The 20,115-nt window shown below is 41.9% G+C and overlaps 1 protein-coding gene across 1 annotated transcript in view; it reads right to left on the reverse strand.

Annotated features, from left to right (window-relative positions):
• Positions 1–19,711, reverse strand: part of mast2 (microtubule associated serine/threonine kinase 2) — a 170,919-nt gene extending 151,208 nt beyond the window's left edge. Inside the window, exon 1 of the mRNA XM_030048901.1 lies at positions 18,840–19,711. Coding sequence (XP_029904761.1) covers positions 18,840–18,920 — 81 coding nt within the window. The 5' untranslated portion in view covers positions 18,921–19,711. The remainder of the gene's footprint in view (positions 1–18,839) is intronic.
• Between the last annotated feature and the right edge of the window lie 404 nt (positions 19,712–20,115).

Below are 20,115 nucleotides of genomic sequence, written 5' to 3' on the forward strand. Positions count from 1 at the left end.
TGGAGGAGATTGAGGTCATGCTGGAGCTGGGTGTGATAGAGCCTTCCACCAGCGAGTGGAGCAACCCAGTGGTTCTGGTAATCAAGAAAGATGGAAGCATTCGCTTCTGCATCGACTTCAGAAAGGTAAATGCCCAATCTGACTTTGATGCTTATCCATTACCAAGGCTGGATGATCTCATAGAGCAAGTGGGCCAAGCCAGGTTCATCAGCACACTGGATCTCTGTAAGGGATACTGGCAGGTTCCCCTTACAGAGGCTGCAAAACCTCTCACTGCTTTCAGAACTCCCCAGGGACTGTGGCAGTTCACCAAGATGCCTTTTGGACTCCAGGGGGCTCCAGCCACATTTCAGAGGCTGATGAACAGGGTCCTGTCAGGTATGGGAACATTCTGTGCAGCTTACCTTGATGATATTGTCATCTACAGCAACTCATGGCAGGAACATCTCACCCATCTGAAGGAGGTCCTGCAGAGGATCAAGCAGGCTGGCTTGACAATCAACCCCCGGAAGTGCGCTTTGGCAAGGCAGGAGCTCCAGTATCTTGGGCACATTCTGGGTGGGGGTGTCATCAAGCCAGTGAAGGACAAAGTGGTGGCAGTCAAAGCAAGAGAAAGACCAACCACCAGGAAGCAGGTCAAATCCTTTCTGGGCTTGGTGGGGTGGTATCGACGGTTCATCAGGGATTTCTCTGCCAGAGCTGCACCACTTTCTGATCTCACCAGTACAGCCAAGACCAAGATTGTCTGGGGAGAGGAACAGGAGAGGGCATTCCAGGACCTGAAGGAGGCTCTGTGCCAGGAGCCTGTGCTCCAGAGCCCTAACTTCAGCTTGCCGTTCACTGTCCAGACGGATGCCTCTCACAGGGGAATCGGCGGTGTGCTTCTGCAAGGAGAAGGAGAGGACAAGAAGCCGGTGGCCTACATCAGTAGGAAACTCTTCCCCCGGGAGACCAGATACTCAGCCGTGGAGCTGGAGTGCTTGGCCGTCAAGTGGGCAATTGACTCCTTCAGGTATTATCTGCTCGGAAGAGAGTTCACCCTGGAAACTGACCACAGAGCGCTGCAGTGGTTGGAGTCGATGAAAGACACCAACAGCCGCATCACAAGATGGTTCCTGTCCCTGCAGCCCTACCGGTTCTGCATCCGCCATGTACCAGGGAAGCAGAACACCGTGGCTGACTTTTTGTCTCGCAGCGAGCACCGCGAGCCATCCGAAGGGGAGGGAAATGTGAGGGAGCTGCAGGCATCCCCTCACTAAGCAGGTGCACAGCTCCATTATGTACACCCCAAACACATATATATCAGATTAAGATGTGTTGCTTATGCAGTTGTAGTGATTGTGATTGTGGCAGTCTGCTAAAGATGGATCCTATTTAGGGGATTGGTACACACACACACACAATTGGGTTATTTTCAGATGTTTTCTTTTGTTATGATGTGAATTTGGTCCTGATCTCTCTCTCTCTCTGAGGTGGTGCTTGAGATCAACATTCTCATGGAGGCGTGCCCATGAGAGGGTTGCTGATGAGGATCTGGTGTGCGCAATCAGCCTCATTGGAGCAAACCAAGTGAACTGAAGGGAGGGGGGGAGGTTGGGAAGGAGTTATTTTGTTGATTTATTTGTTTAGTTTATTTGTCTATTTGTTTAGTTGGTAAAGATTTAGTAAATTTGTTTGGTGTAACATTTAAATATGTTTATATTGTTTTGTGGGTGAAGGGTGTAAGGACTTTGTATCTGTAAATATTGTATATTGTAATCTTAAATATCACCCCTTTTGATGTTGCCAGTGGTAGGGGATGGGGACTATATATATATGGGGTGTTGGTCCTTTTTTTTTGGCTTGTCTACCCTGGTGTATGTACCTGTTTCCATGCTGCAACGAAGTAAACGACAGAGCTCTGTTGCAATTTGGGTCCTGTGCTTATTCCCGCTGGCTGTACAGCTCAGTAGCCGCTGCCAATCCTGGTGGAGTAAGGGACAGTGTACCATCGAAACCCTACAAGCTCATCATTATATGAGCAGTCAGACTAAAAACCATTTTGAATTGATAAAGCACATTGTGAAGTGTTCCTAGTGGCATTTGTATTGCACAAAGGGTTACATTTTACAATACAACAACAGTCAGGTAGGAAGACTTAGCTCTATAAACCCTCATTCATCTTGGTGTGTGCTCTGAGAGCCTAATAAAAAGCCTAGCAAACCCAACATCTGTTTCTAACCATTTCCACTCTCTTTCCAGGTGTGTGTGTGTGTGTGTGTGTGTGTGTGTGTGTGTGCGCGCACGAGGGTGCATGTTGATACACCAGAGTGTTTAAGAGTTAATAGTCTCTAAACATCACTATTGCTTCACTACCTCAGTTCTCTTCTTCCAGCCAAATGAAAACCTACTCATGAACTTGCATTTGAAAGACATTTATCATTTATTTTAGACATTTATGATACAATTTCATGACTCTCCATCAAGAAGTTTTATTGACTAAAAATGCTTACCACAACACTGCTAAAAACTCATTGTACCAACTGAATGAAGTGGTAGTGCCAATAAAATCCTTGCATGCTTGTAATTTCTTCTAATGCTCTAATTAATTAAAATTAAATTTAAAGTGAATTTCTGTTGCAATTTCTGCGACAATTAAACCAAATATGATGCAGCATAGACTTTGCAAAGATATTTGCTTTGACAAGTTTCACGGCCAAAAACTTAGTCATACAGCTGGTAGGAGGAAGCAAAAAATGACGAGGATAACTCACAGCAAAGAAAAACAATGGCTTAAAAAACTTGCTTCAAGCATAATGTCGAGGAACTAAGGGAAGAGAAAAAGCAGAACTGGTTTGGTAGGGGAGACAGAGGAAAAAAGAAACACGACAGAGTTAGTCAGGGCAAGACAAAGCAAAGAGGAAAGGCCAAGGACTGACTGATACCACATCCAGCTCGGTTGGCACGCTACATCAGCTCGCAGCACTATACTCCATCTTCCCATTGAAGTATAACATGGTTTCTATCAGACCAAGTTATCCTATTCTTGGAACCTTCTTGAGACATACATTATTTTGCTAGACATAAAAAAAGTGTCTTTTGTGTGATAAGATAAAGGAAGTGCTCTCCCTTCTTCTTCAAAACATTACTCGCTTTTCCTCTTTGGTTCTTTATTTTTATTTTTTAACTGAAGACTGGCTTAGGGCCTAATAACAGTGGACTCTCACGCTGCTCAAGCACAGCAACCAAGTGCCTTCATAAAAAGCTCCACTCCTGTATCCAATGGACTCTTGGAATGTAATCCATCTTCATAATTTGCCATGGCATGCCATTACTTTTCCAAAGCCCAGTCAGTCTCTTATGCTACGTAATACAAAGCTAGCATGCTATATTATTCCCATAGGAGGCCTGCTCCACTGACTGCCAGTATAAATGTGTGGTTTGGCTAGTGGGTTACTGTGGTTAACCATGCACTTTCTGTTTTCATTCTTGGCCGAAGCAGCCTGTCAAAGATCAGTGAACAAAGAGACTAATGGAGTGTTTTCACAGTTCTTCATGTTAATCTACTCAGGACCTGAGGCCTCATGACCCCCTGGGCTTTGTTACAGGTCAAGGATAACCAGGGGCAGTGTTATGTAAAACAAGCCCTAGCATTAATGAGCTAGAATTAAACTTATTAGCAAATCAGTGAGCCATTTCTGGCCTTGAGGTTTGGTTAAGATCATAAATGTACCCAAAACTGAGAAAATAAGGAAGAGGGCAAAAAATATGATATTTAAATAATACGGTCATAAAATGGAAAGAAGCACTGGAAATCTGTCAACTCATGCCGGATATAAAAATTAAGTGTTGTTACTGAAAGTTATTTAAGAGAGAAAAGCTCCTGCTGAATATTGCAATGAAAACGCCATGAATGAAATAACTACTTCACCTTTAGCCTGAGTCAAAGGGTCAGGCTGCAGCAGCTTGTCAAAGTTATGTAACAGTGACGTAATATTAATGGCCTGCCAGTGTAATTAGTCTGGCTCGCATCGCAGGATGTAGCAAAGCTAGCCAGAACTTGCTCCTTATCTATATCCATCAACTTGCTCACAAAATGAAGCATTTGTAACTTTTTGGCTTCTTGTTTTTAATAGGTGATATCTCTCAGATGGGCTATGACTGCACATTCTCTCATATTTGCTTAGTCTCTCAATGCTCTCAACACCATGAGGGCTCATGTCACTTAATTAGGACACCCATGTTAGACCAGAAAAACATAATCTTTTTTTATTTCAACAATAGAACAAAAATATGTTTTTACTCCTTTTATGTAATACATCATTTTAAACCACTCAATGTAAAGGTAAAAAATCTATTAAGAATACTACCAAAAACATAGGCCTGTAATGACCAAGTACAAGGATGTATAACATGTAGAACAGTAAAAGTACTAATGCATTAAAAGCACCATTTGTTCACTTTGTGTGGAATTCCACTGAGAAAATATAAGTAGCAATGAAAAAATTATTTTGTGTTCGAGTCAGGTTGTGCTGTGACTAAAAACTCGCTCAGTGCTAAAATCTAAGTAGCTAAAACCTGTAACCTGTATGAAAACCTAAAACCTGTATAAATTATATGGCTTACCATTCTGCCTTCCACTGTGTCAGAAGTTGATGTGGATGATGTGCTGAGATGAGTAAATGTGTGTCCAAGTTGCGCTATCTAGTTGAGTCACTTTGGAGTTAGATAAGTGAGTTTTAAGCTTACAAAACTAGATTCAGCCTTTCAAAACTTTAATTTTTCAGATACTGTGCTACCAAGATGGTTTGCCTGCAGAGTCCAGTTGCCTAGCTCTGTGCTGGCAGGTTTGGTGCCATGCTGGTCACTGGCGACAGGAATGTGTTGAGGGAAAAAATTGGTTCCGCACATAACAACACGGGGCAGCAGATGAAGTTGTAAACAAAGAGACTAACCCCATATTTCATCCTCTGTGTTTGAAAGGGGAATGCATTCCCCCTGTCACCTCAACCACATGTCAAATACCAGGAACAGGCAGTCACAATAATAGTGCTTCAAACATTTTTTCAAAGTCAAAGTTAAATGAAACACATTGGGAAACTAAAGAGAGAGTAGATATCAGGCATGTGATCAAGAAAACAACAAAATCAGAAAATAACAGGCAAAAAAGGAAATCTGAGTAATGAATGGGGACTGGTATGTCCAAAGTCTGAACTTATGAGGGGGAAAAAAAGAGGAGCGTTATCCCTGGAGCGTGGGTGGTGCAGTGCAGCACTGAGACAGCTAGATGCTGTAACTCTGCATTGCCACATTCTGCAATAAAAAATAAATAAATAAATGCACTGACTGAATCAATAGTGTCTGAGCTTCACATACAGGGACACACAGACAAGGCAGAAAATGGTTGTGAATGGTCGGCAAACAGGAAAGGAGGACAGAAACAGAGAAAGACAGAAAAACTCTGCCACTGCCAGTTGCTTCCTGCACCATGCAACACGTTTAGACAGAAGGCATTTAAGGACGGGTTACAACACACACGCGCGCGCGCGCGCGCACACACACACACACACACACACACACACACACACACACACACACACACACACACACACACACACACACACACACACACACACACACACACACACACACACACACACACACACACACACAGGAAGGTAATGTCATTACATGTCTGCAACATAATCCCACCTGAGAAGCAGCAGTGCCAAAATCTCCACCTGAGTCCTTGGGCTGGACTCCAAGACTTTTGTGCTTAAGGGTATGTGTGTGTGTGTGTGTGTGTGTGTGTGTGTGTGTGTGTGTGTGTGTGTGTGTGTGTGTGTGTGTGTGTGTGACAGGAAGACAAAGCAGTCAAAAAACAGTGTTACCATTCTGTCCTCTTCCTTACCAACTCAACAACACTAGCAAACATGCCTACATATTGATAGAGTTTCAGTATGATGGGGGTAGCATGTCCACCACGTTCTCCACAATTTTGTCAAACAAAACTATTATTCACTGCATAAAAAGTGGGTTTAGTAGGGTTATAATCAGTTTGTTTCTGGAAGTCAGTGTAGACAGGCCCTGCTTCCTGTTTCATTTTTTTGTTTGTTTTTTAAATGGACAATACATGATCCATAGACTGATAGCCACACTGCCTCCGTCACATCTATGTGCTGCAAAATAGCAGCACATAGATGATGTTACAATAAAATCCACAGCCTGACAGTCTCTTACACTTTTGCACATTCATTGATCTATATATATATATATATATATATATATATAAACTTCTAAAAGGTGTTTTATTGTTTTTGTTTTTCATTTGTTATCAAGTCCATCACATTTGCTTTTCTGTTGTTTTTGTCTTTGTCAAATATGCTGTATACCACTCTAGATAAAATGCTTGGTTGTGGTACTGAGTGATCACACAAACACACACACACACACACACACACACACACACACACACACACACACACACACACACACACACACACACACAGGCAGAGAAAAACATGCACACACATAGACACAACAGTGCCACTCACTGTAAACTCTGTAATCCTGAATATTCTCTCCCCACTGCAGCACTGTGGCCTGATCTTCACCGCTCGCCTGTTTAATTTACAGAGGATTAAACTGATAGCTGAACTTCAACGCTTTAATCGCATCATGCCCCTATCGTGTGGGTGGATATGCGAGCGTGTGGTGTAATTACACATTTTTTGCCAAGTCACATCTGCAGACTGAGATTGCTTATAGTGAAAAAGCAATCAGAAGTGCAGCCAAGCGGAGGAGTATTAGCAGGGGAGGCAAAGGTTTATACTGAAAGCCAGGGAGGTGAGCGCTTGGAAAAATATGTTAGAACTGGATGAAGAAATAGTGCAAATGAGTGGATGGTTTCTCATTCTTTATCTGTCTAACAAAGACTGTGGGAAACAGAGTGATGTCACATTTTATTTTGTTTTTTCCTTTATGCAGAGAATGCTGACTCATCACACTGCTCATGGACAGTCCAACCACAGTCTTAATTGTTCACAACTATGCAAATCCGCTGGGGCAGATGCAGTCATGATTCCCACGACACGATAGCACTACAATGCTTTTCATGAGTTTCGATACCAGGACGTTGTTCACCCACGCATGTGATCTTGTGATCCGTCAACCATCTGTACTTTCCACCATGCACTAATCATTTACTAAAACAATTCCAGGATGTTATTAATCAAATCATTGATGAGTCATGTTGCAGTACGTAATTTAGGGTACAATTACACATGGTGGTTCAATGCAGTTGTTAAGATTGGATTCTTTTTTTTTTTTTTTTTTTTTTTTGGAAGGGACAATACAACTCTGCTGCACTGAGGATCTATAGCTATTGCTCATTTTCAATTCTTGTCCCTAGTTGGGTTTTTACATGTACATCAGATCAGACTGTTATGCATCCACACTTAGCCTAAAAATGACTGCCATGCATCTCCTATTGCTGCAATTATTTACATCTGTGGCTGCATTACTTTTGTCCCTCTCCTTCTCCGTCTGTTTATATTACCATTGCTTGTATCTATACTGTGATGCAGCCTCCAGACTTGGTATCGGTATACAAGAGTATGCCACTTACAGACATTGGTGGGTAGTACCCCGTTACAAGTAACACAGATGAGTAAATCTGTACAATTTTTGAGGAAGGACTACTCTTCACATTATTTTCTGTTGGCTGCACCCTAAGCAAGAAAATATTTAAACCAGTAATCTTTTTCCTCATTACACTGGATCAAAGAGGTTGTGTTACACATGTTTTTCCCTTCGTTATGGTTTAAGACGAAGCTGCTGATTTTCATAGGGTGAGCTGACAGACATCCATCTCCCTGCAGTCAGCACGACAGAGCAAGTGATTAAAGAAGAGAGCCACGCTGCAGTCAGGGACCTTTTCAACTTCATGTCAAGCTGGTCAGCTAGCTAGCAGCAATGGCAGGTCAAATCGCCAAATCACAGGCTGCAGAGAGTAACTGTTTGGCTGCACTTAGATCCACTTTTTAAATGATGAGAAAAAAGGGGAAACAGTTACATTATGAAGCATCCAAACGGACATAACTACCATGCTGGACAAAATTCATTTCTATTTTTATTTATCAAAATTAACTTTTGGACATGTTTTATCATGTAAAAGTATCTTATGAGGTTCATAGGGTTCTTATTTAAAAAGACATAAAAATAATAATAAATTCCGACAAGACTAGATAAGACTAGACTCGCTTGGTAGTGTTCCAGGTACAATGTTACCCTGAAAATATCTGTCCATATCTGGTTGTATCTGATGGCAATGTCATCAAAATCGGACTTACATACTTCCAGGCCTGTGACTGGATGATCAGATGATGCAGGTCACATTGAAATAACAAGAGTAAGTTCAACCAAGGTAATTCTATTTTAGTCAATTTAAACATAAACAGAGGGATCGAAGTGGCCAGGTAATACATTCTAGGAGGATGTGGGGGTAATGCACACCAAGGATGTTTTATTTTTCTTTGTCATTTGGGATTGTTTAAATCTGTATAGTCCACACCTATATTTGTCCTCCTATAGTTAGCTGCTGAGCTAGAGGAAGCAGGATGTTTTGTTGGAAGCTCCACGGCTGGCCACAATCCAAAGGTTAATAACTTCCAATCAGGACAGGGATGGGCTGCCACTCTGGCCCATATAAGCATAAACACACATACACACACACAGAGAGAGAGCTCACACATATTGTTTGACTTACACAAAGGGATGGTACATCAACATATAAACTGTCACACCCACTCAAACACAGACACATGCTCAAACAACTCGTGACTCATGAAACTTGTATTGACACAGTAACTGTGTACACAAACTGTGAGCTCATCAAGACATGACATAGGGCAGGGTTGCAGAGTTAAGCCTGCAGCTCTAGGATCAAATATCCCCGCCCGCATTCTCTCCTTATCATGAGGAGGAAATTCAAGACATGGCTTCAGCCAAGCACTTAAAAGCAGTCAATGTAGGACTTTAGGCTAGCAACAGCCACCTGCCAAACACTCCACCTGTTTTGGCTCTAGCTGCTAATGGGCCCATTAAATTTATCTGACTGATAACGAAGCAAAAGCAGCCAGTACTGGATTTGTAGTGGTCTCTTTCCCTGTTTAATCTCTAGGATTCCTCGGCACTGACAGATACTGGAGTATTTTTTATTGATTGATTGATTTGGCAATTCTCAGCTTATTTCAAAGGTTTTGTGACCCTTTGACCCATGCAAATTCTGTGTAAAACAAACAAAAAATGTATTGAGGACAAAAGGGAAATTCACATTCTTCAATTTGTGTTTCATGGTTTGATCTGTTTACAACAACTGTTTTGCAAAGCTTAGTACTTTAACAACTCAGCTAAACCATCTAAGACTCATTGGGATAAAAATGCAAATATGAAACTAAGAGAGACATTGGGTCACTTTGGACACAAGGTATTGTCGACTGCAGTTGGCTCCAGGCCCTGCTAAAACAGACAACATCACATCAATTTATCAATTATATTATAGAACTCAACGCTCTGAGTAGTAAGAGAGAAAAGTCGAAGGCTTCTCTGGGTACCAATACTAGATCGTAAGAGACCTTGGCTAACCGTGTCCTTGTGCAGATCTGTAGCTGTGTCTTGACTCTGGTTATAATTTATGGTAGCTATTTTTAATGACATGATTGAGCCACCATCTGTCATGAAGTCAAAACACCATGAGCGCCCTGGTTATGTTGACCTTGTTTCTGATTTGAGATGAGATTTAAAACTACCTTTTCCACGCTTAATCATTAGGCTAGTAGTGAAACCTGCAAAACTGCACTGCCTGCCACACTAACTGTGAATGTGCAGTGGCATCTGTCCATCTAAACACATAAATTATAGACAAACAAATGTATGCTGACAGAAATTCCATCTAATTAACAATTTAGATCACAATGGGTATTTCCTGAAAGGTGTTTTTTTTTTTTGTTTTTTTTTTTTTTTGCTCAGCATAACACTAAGTGAACCGCACCAACACATACAAACACAAACACGCTCCCCACACTCACGCCCACACCCACACACACACACACCCACACACACACACACACACATTTGGAACAAGCCTTGGAATATCATTGGTATTCCAAGACTGCACAAATAGTAAGTAGTTATTCACGAAAAGCAATATTTATTTTCCCTGTGTTTACATTATCTTTACCTCCAACAAACAACATTTTAATAAGACGTATGTATCTCAGTGTTCCAAATACTGGTCAAGAGGGTAATAAATATGTCATGTTTATACATGCCCAGCTCATCACCACACTCACTTCCTCTGTCTTTATTTCCCTAGTGGAACTCATTTGTTTTACAAGGATACAAGGATACAAGGAAGTTTATTTGTCATTATACAGCAGGTTGAATAATGAAATTAAAGTGTGGTTCCCTCTTGATTGATTAATTGATTGTATAGAAAATAAAAATATTAAACATGGAGGAGTGCAGATGGTGCATTTAGTAGTCTCACAGCCTGAGGGAAGAAGCTGCTCTGTAGTCTGGTTGTATGGCAGCGAATACTTCTGTATCTTTTGCCTGATGGCAGCAGGGTGAACAGGCTGTGGCTGGGGTGGGTGTTGTCTTTTAGGATCCTTTTGGCTCTGCGCAGGCACCTCACCTCCCCGATATCACTGATGCTTGGTAGATGGGTGCCAATGATGTTTTGGGCAGTTTTAATCACTCGTTGCAGAGTCTTCCTGTCCTGGGCCGTGCACATCCCATGCCAGTTTGTGATGTTTCCAGTCAGGATGCTTTCAATCGCTCCTTTGTAGAAGCTGAAGCTGAAGTGTTTTGTTTCCAATGATGATTTTATTATCCCTTGCTGTTTCTCCACTGGTTTGCACCTTTTGTATTTATTTACCACTTAGGATTGATTATCCAGTTCAGCTGTACTTTTTCTCATTATCTTGATTATTGCTGGAAGCCCACAAACTGGACTGTCCCTCACTGACTTACTGACTTTTTCTAGAACTAACACAGTACAGCCTTCCACTGGTGTCAATGCCTGCAGACGCTATTTGTTTACACAAGCTTTATGCCAATCGTAAAATCATTATAGTGCCTTAATCAACAAAAAAATGAGTTGCAAACATTTAAGGGCCAATTAGCTACACAGACAAAATAAGCAAGCCTGTTGTTGCCCACCAATGGTGCAGCACCACACCCACTGCCACGCTCCCTTGTGACTAAACAGTCGTAAAAGCTATTAATCTCTTCTGTGGCCCATGACCTGGTTAAAGTTTTGCGAATCAGTTCAGAAGTTATAAGCCTTTTTACATAAACGCCACACCCATGACTGTTCCCGCTAAGTTAGCTACTTCTTCCTTGGCCCAGGAACACCCTTCCCAACAAATGTGGTGGAAATCCATGCATCTGTTTGGTAGTTATGCAACTGCGTGAAGAAAACGGACAAACGGATGCACACAGATTCATTTAGCATCTACACAAATATCCCATTCACAACCAGGTCTGGCTGCAGTCATTAGCCATCTTTCCACTGTCGTGCCACTACAAGCTATGGCTATCTTCGAGTCAGACGGTGTCAATGGTCCTCAACCTCCAACTGCAAGAACAATAACCATTTCCAGTGTTGTGCCAATAACTCTGCAGTCTCATCCCGTCCATGCAAATGGGAAGCAGAAAGCAAGTGGTTTAAGTCTGCACACCCCACACCAACTACTGCACACCTACGTAACATGTAACTTATGACCTTTAACTCCGCTTCTGACCTTAGTTAGCCCTGTCTGGCCCATGAGTATTTGGTGGGCCATTAGCAACTAGAAACTGGTCCCAACATAGCCCCAACAAGGTGCGATCAAAGACCAGAAGTGACAATGGAAATGCAACTGGCCTTGGCAGGCACTAGCATGCCTGCGTTTGGCGCAACAGTGGAAAGACGGCTATTCTGACCATAGCTGGCACTGAGAGCTCCACCTGGTCAAAGGCATTGTCAAAGGCAGCACCTCTAGTGTTGGGACCATTCTCCTCTGTTGCCAGATCCCCGCTTGGGGGGAAGGCCTAGAAACCCAAATATCACTTACTCACTTAATCCATTTTTGCACAAGAACTCCACACGATATGCAGGGAATCAAGTCCAGAATTAAGGTGGAGCTGTACATATTCTGTCTTATCACTGTGCAGTGATAAATTTACTGTCAGGTTTTGTGTTTCATAAAAAGTTTAATTTCCATGGTGATATCCAGGATATCCTGTTCACTCATATGATATGAAGATGCATGTAAACAGTTTATTAAAAATAACTGAGATAGAAGCCATGATCAAGAGTGCTGAATACATATGAATACTAAACCAGCCCACCCATCAGTCTTCATAACAGCAAGACTAAGACCAGCCACTAACAGTTATGCAAGTTTATGCATGTACATAGCATTCCAGCCTCGCTCTCCTTCTCCCTCCCAACCCATCTTCTGATGTCCTGACCCTTTCCTGCCCACAGATGCCCCATACAATTAGACAACATGCAGTCAAGTCACCTGGAGGGAAAGCAGCTAATCTAATCCAAGCTGAGTTTAACACAAACACACACACGCACACACACACACACAGCACAGCCACAAGTAAACAAGCCTCAGGGGATGAAACAAAACAAAATGACTGCTTCTACTCAGCTCTCAAACAGAGCAAAAACAGGCACAACTGTAAAACACACACACACTCAAAGGGAGAGAGAATTGCTTGAGTAAAAACCCAATGAAAGATTCTGCTATTTCACTACTGCACCACAAGCACAAATATAAAGACACACAAAATTTGGGCTTGCAAGTACACAAATTATATGGGACACCTTTAAGTAAATTTAAATGTAAATAATTTTACACATGTGGTATTCGTTGGTCTACGTGAGTATAATACATCCAAGTCTGGTTAATTAACTCATTCCCTGTCGCGAGAGCAAGCACTTCACAAAAGTGTACTGCTCCAAAATGAATGGAGTAGAGAGAAACTGGAAAACAACACAATTTTGAGAGGTGGCCCAAAGCTTTTCCAGAGTCGACTGGAAATTGTGAGTCGGGTAGAGCCCTGTGTACTACACTGGCATAGACCAACAAATGTGTAAAATTCTGAACTATCACTTTAAACAGAGGGCCAGTGGTGGAATTCGCATTTCAGTATCACCTCATAACTCAGACATGGACATGCACACATACAAACACAATTTCACTTTATCTACACAAAGCGATGACAATCTTCCTGCCTCTCATTCCAATACACATACACATGCACATACACAAATCCAAAAACACAATTAATTTCAACAGCCCAGGCCATGAAAAGCACCATGAAATCAACAGAGTTATTGGTAATTCCATAAAACAGGCCCAATGGCACTGCAACGGTATTACACTGCCATCTGATTATTCAGATAATGTTCCACACTGTTTCTCCATTCAGTTTATGTCAACACAGATGCAACACAACTCCAAGAAGCACAAATGTGCTGCATCCTAGGTGCAATGAATTATGGTCAATGTAGTTTATAACATGCTTTTGGGGCCCAGCAGCTTTAAATCTTGATTGTTTGAAAATCACATGGCTGTGAACCACAAGCTTCATGCATCACCCTTTGAAACGAATCCAAAACAAAAAACTGCTCAGCAGGCTGTTCATTTATCCAAATATTAACATTGTATAGGACACACTGGATTGTATGGCAACCCAGAACAGCAGGGAGAGAGGAGGACAAACAGAGAGAAGGGAAAAAGAAAAAAAAAGACGACAGGTGAGAGAATGAAAGAAGTAGAGAGGAAAGGTAAAGAGGAAACAGAAGGGAGAAGTGGAAGCAACTGGAGAGGGTAGTGGAAAAAGGGAGGTATGAGAGAGGAAAAAAGAGGGAATAAAGAGAGGAGAGAAAAGAGAAAAAGGAAAAGATTAGAAAAGAGAGGGGAGGAAGAAGGGAGCAGAGAATAAGAGACAAAAAGAAAGCAGACATGTAGACAGAGAGGCAGACGGGGGAGAAAAGAAATGGTTCTCTGGAGGAAGAATGCCAGAGCAATATGGCATCCAGCTCAGCGTGAAATCAACAAATCACTCGGTTACAATGGGGGGTAAAATAGAGAGGAGCATAATGTGTTGTTAAGCAAGCACATAGTGATAGATTTTCTTCATTACGGTTGTTGCATTAGAAGCAAACACCCAGGCTTGGTAACAAGCTTTCGCGGGACTTACCATGCCAAAGGTTAATTTGAAGCTATATGCAAACATGGACTGTAACAAGATGTGAAAAGAAGATTGGGGCAAGTGGATGGCAGCAAGCTCCTTACTGCATCCCTGAAGCCTTTTGTTATGGACTGAAGGGTAAGAAAGGCAAAGGGGAATAAGCACACAGAAAACAAACGCAGGCACAGAGCTTTTTTATTTGCTCAGGTCACTCCCCTACTGAAAAGTGGCCAGCCATAAAAAGGTTCAGAGCATTGTCAAGTCTCTTTTGTGTCATCATCATGCATGATTTAATTTCTCCTCTCGCCAATGCTTATCAGGGATAGCCACTTGATAATCACCTGAGACTGCACCCATCATTGCAATAAATGCCATTCTCTTGTTTTGAAATATAGCACGGATCTAAGTCATAACTCTGGATACTGAGGGTTTTATAATTAATGGCCTTCACCCATCGCCTGTGTAGCACTCCATTACCACCCTCCTAGGCACCCTAAAATGGCAGCCATCAGGCACTTGGGCTCCATCAATCAGCCCAGCTTCCCTCGGCCTGTGCAGCCTGCCAGCGTTGGCACTAGCAGCTGGGAGTCGCAACAGTCCCTCTGGCTCAGTGTCTCCTCAGCAGCAGCCTCATCACACACTCATACATGGCTGATCAAAGGACGGAGAAGGAAATTATTCTCCCATACTGTTGTCTGGGAGAGAAGCAGGTTAATGGTTAGCCTAAGAGATATCTAATGAACAAGAAAGAGCAAAGAGCCAAGGCTACTGACAACTGAAGAAACCTCTTCAAAGAAACTGAATTGGAACCAAAAGGTAGGCTGTAGGAGGATTAAAACAGATGACTGAATTATTTTGAAGAAAACTGGCATCTACAGTAATAAGGCTCCCTTTTCCCAGCATGTCAAGCAACAGCAGGACCATGACAATGCAAAACAGGCAGGGCTTAAACCCAAATCCCATCTGCACTTTGTCTGTCCTATTTGTACAGAAACTGTCAGCACCAAGCCCAGGGCTCATTTTTTGATCATGACAGCATGACTCATTGTGATCAGATAGGGAGAATGTGATTTGTATAGTGTAACAGCCATAACGAAATGTCCTGTAACCTAGCATGCATTCTTGTTATTACCTAAGCCCACTTTGAGCACAAGCTGGAATCCAGTGAACCCACTGAGGGAAGGTTGATTAATGAATTGTGAAGGTAAATACATGTGAAAGTTGATTTAGATAATAGGAAATGTTTATATAACATTGTTTAGGCCAGCCAGCGGCTTGTCCAAGCCATCTGCTGTCTTCGTATATCCATGTGTGAATGTGAATGTGAATGTGTGTGCTGTGTGTGTGTGTGTGTGAGAGAGAGAGAGAGAGAGAGAGAGAGAGAGAGAGAGAGAAAGAGAGAGAGAGAGAGAGAGAGAAAGAGAGAGAGAGAGAGAGAGAGTTGCAGTCCTACACTGCAGAGTAAGTCAAGACCGGTCAAGTCACAGGTTTCTATCTCATTCTGTCAAACAGAAAGCTGTTTCAGGTTTCTTCAGAATAAGCAATGGCAGGAAATTAAAAAAAAGAAATCAGATTCTGTCTGATCTTTTTTCACCTATTCAACCCTTTTTCTCTTTTCTGTAGTCACACTGAGGTAATGGAGCTCCCATTCAATGATACAGATACCCTAAACACAGAGCAAATTCTCACATTGTCTTGACAAAAAGGTCAATTATTTTTACTGTACCTTTTCAGCAAATTCACCTCAGTCTGTCAAGGTTAGTGTACTAACAAAATTAATGATGGTGTACAGTGCAACACTTCAAAAAATAATTTAAAAAACCTCTTTCACAATTTTTGATCGCATTCATAGATGAATGTGGGACAGTGCAGAATCTGACTGTGCTCATTTGTGAGAAAGGACCAAGGCCACATAGTTCCATTGATTACACTGAAAATCCTCCTAGTGTTAAGTACAGCAGCCCTCCCTCTTCTTTCCCATCCAACACTGTACTATACTGTGCATTGATAATTCCCTGTAGATTTCAGTCTACTTCCAGTCTGCTCTAATTAGTTTGATCCTACAGGCGACTGGGAACAACATCTCTTTGACTAGCACAGTGCACAGCATCTATCCAGAAATTGTTATGTAAATGAAATCAGCAAAGCCCCACAGCTCCCAATGCCTTCCTGCTAAAATGTTCAAAAAACAGATGCTGCAATACAGCAATTTAAATTCCAGACAAAGAACAGAGGTTCCACCAATATTGCTTAGCAACAAATTTAGCTCCAGGAAATTAAAAGGAAATCACTGGATGCTTCTGCCACACCAATCGACAATGCTGTCATGTTTTTCTGTTTGAAATAAAAAGCACTGATGCTATGTAATGTATCAAAACCATCTAAGCCGAGACTAACAGTCAATATTTCCAGGCAGTGTTAAATCAGTAAGCAAGGTACGAAGCAAGGAAGAAAGGAAGCAGCATATTAAAATGAGCAGCAGGAAAATGAAGATGGAAGAGTGTAAAGAGGCAAGAAAACAGAAAAAGACAGAGGGAATGAATCGACAAAGACAGGCTACATTTCAGTGTTCAAACAGAGTCAAATACCTACAGTGGCAAGACAGACAGATGTGAATTAGTTAAATGTGTTGTAATGTGGATACAATGCAGCAAACAGCTATCACTAAAGTGAGGAAACAACCTAGCAGTAAGCAAGCTTTCTATGCAGACAGCTGGAATAAATGCCTGTCAGGCCACTGGAGGTGGAAGGTCTATTGTCTTGTAGTGTTTGTTATGTGTAGTGGACTGTGTTGTTTTTACTGCTCCCACTGACCATGTCAGTGAACCAATATGACTAGTAAAACAGAGATGGCCTAGGACGACAGCAAAATACCAGACTGAAACCCCCCAGGAAAACAGGCACAATGGCACATCAGCCAGTAGGAAACTAATGGGAGACTGCAGAGGGTCTTAAATCACCAACCATTTTACTAATCGATTAATCGTTTTGAGCCATTTTAAAGAACAAAATTCACCAATTCTCGTATTCCAGCTTCAAAATGTGAATATTTTCTAGTTCTGTTATATTGATATCTTTGGGTTGTGGACTGTTAGCTGTCAGGGGGCAAAGCAGATAGAAGGCATCTTAATAAATTTATAAGCAATGTTGGGAAGGTTACTTTTAATCTGTTTCTAATTACTGCATAAAATTGAAATAGTGGATAACTCAAATGCCAAAACACAACTGATTAGTTTTTGGATTACTCCAAAAACTATACAATCAATTCCATTTGATAATATACCATTTCTGTGGAAGTTCTTTGAAGAAACTGTAATGAATTACATGTACGAGTCTTTTTCATCTGATCGTTGTTATCCTGTTACATGTAATATCACTCCAAATGAACCAGTCAGTAACAAAGATCCCAGGCTAGAAATAGATCAGGTAATTCTTTGATTACAGAGGATGTCTGCTCTACTGCTTTCTATTGTTGTCAAGGACAGAGTACAATCCTAACACACACATATACAAATAAACACACACACAAACACACATGCTCAGGCACGCACACACGCACACATAAGGAAATAACAATGACATCATTCATTTCCCACTGTTCTAACTGTAGCCACCTAAACTTTGCAAAAACTCTGGCACTACGCATTATGCTGCTAAATCTCTACTGCTTCAGTTTTAATTTTATGAGATGCCATTTCCTGCCAAATCATTTTAACTTTCTGGCAAACGCACAACTTTTTCAAACTGTTTGGGTTTTGCTGATTCAACCACACAAAGTGTTATATCTCTGTCTCTCTTTCTCTTTCTTTCTCTCTCTCTCATGCACATATATTGCACCATGTTCTACTGCAACCCCCCGCCTTCTTTAAGTTCTTTCACCACCAAAACTCCACCTAAAACTGCATCCCATAATACCATACAGCTCACTACTCTTTGCCCTCCTTGCCTTCCTCCTCTGACAATAACCTGATAGAAAAGATGTTCCATCTCAAGTTGATGTTTGGACTTGCTGCATACCACGTTTTAATATGGAGTAATATATCTGATACACCAAATTATATTGCACTTTATAAATTAGCTAATATCCCAAGCGAGAGGGTGGAGCAGCAATTTCACATGACACAGACAAGTCATATCAAACTTCCAGAGACTTCATGGGAGGAAGTGTGAGCTCTGGTGATGACTTCATCCTTGGAAGCAGCACTTATTATTGAAGAGATGAGCAGGTCGTGGCAAATAGCTGCATTAACTGTGTATACAATGCACAATAAACATGGTTTCATAATAAAAGCATGTCCCTGTTTGCTTTATGTACACTGTAATCCACACACCCACAGTTAAGAGCCCTCAATAGACAAGTGTGTACCCTGTGTACAGAAAGTTGTTATCACTCACACACACACACACACACACACACACACACACACACACACACACACACACACACACACACACACAGATCTTTGCCAGAGAGCTTAGTGACTAAAAGTAACTCAGACAACAGGCACTAGAGTCACCGATGTCGTCTGGGCATGTAGTGTCGAGTTAAGACAGGTATCTATGACAGCTCCAGACAGTCTTCTCTAACTAACTTTATTACTCACCTCATCTTTCTCTTCGCTCCCGCTTCCTTGCTGCTCCATGTTACAGAGTTTTCTCTTGTTTTTATTTTCAGTCCTCTTCATTTCCTTTCGCCAGAGACAGCTGGCTGCAAACAGTTCTTTTAGCGAGATGAATCAAGTCGACAACTTGTTTTGCTGTGGCTGGTACCGATTACTTAGCTGGCTAGCTTAGCGAGTCGGCTTGGCTGATACCGAGCTTAGCGATACCTCATTGCCGACATGCCATGAAATCCATAGCTGGTCGATGCGTTGTGGAGTCCATGAGGTTTGTCCCAGCCAGCCATTTACTGTCAGTGACCAGTCCTGTTGCACTGGCTTGCCAACACAGCAAGACTTCTCATGGTGACTGACTAGCTGGTCCACATCTGGAAAACCAGTTTTGACAAGCTGTCAATCACCATGCAGCACCCGCAAGTAACTTAACGTTACTCTGGTCCTCCTTGTGAAAACAATTAACAAGGCTTTGGGTTTGGAGTCAACATAAAAATTCACCACGGACTGTTTGCAGTTTAAAATTACCCATGTTGAGTCTCTTCTCCTTGTGTCTCCACTCTGTTATAAAACTTGCAGCAGTGAACAGCAGCTGCTGCTAGCTGCTCTACCTTGTTAGCTTTCCGCCGTGTGACTGGCTAGCCTGCTTGCTAACGTTTACCTGCCTAGCTTTAACGGAAACACAATGTCAACTGTGACAGGTCTGTCTCATTTTTTCTTAACACGCGATGTGCGATTATTACAGCCTGAATTGCACGTACTACGCTCGACGGCTTATCTGGCTGTAAATGTCCTCTTCAGGTGATCTTCCATCCTCAGAGGAGCTGAGGTCTGCCGACACCGGCGGGTCGAGGTGCTGTAGAGGAGCCGCGCAGCCTGCGACCAGTCACAGCGAAGCTCCAGCTCGCCTGCTTCCTGAACCAGGCTGTCACGGTCAACCTGTGAAGCTAGCAAGGAAAAACACGACCACTTTCGGTAATCTTCAAAATAAAACCTCAATTAACATGTTTGTTGCAATGTTTTTTGTAAAGTATTCGAATTCAAATAAATAAAACATTTAATCTGAAGGAATATGCAGTTAATAAAAAAAAAATACGACGATAGATGTTTGCCTAAACGTTATTTTCATGGCATGTAACGGGCTACCACAATTAATACTTATGTCAGAGAACATGTGTAAGACGACATGGAAAGATGAATACTACATTGAGAAAGTCCGTTTTGAATTCCTACCTACTTATTTTGTTCCGTACACCTGAAAATGCCC

This window comes from Myripristis murdjan, chromosome 4 (genome assembly GCF_902150065.1).
Source record: "Myripristis murdjan chromosome 4, fMyrMur1.1, whole genome shotgun sequence".
Lineage (NCBI taxonomy): Eukaryota > Metazoa > Chordata > Actinopteri > Holocentriformes > Holocentridae > Myripristis > Myripristis murdjan.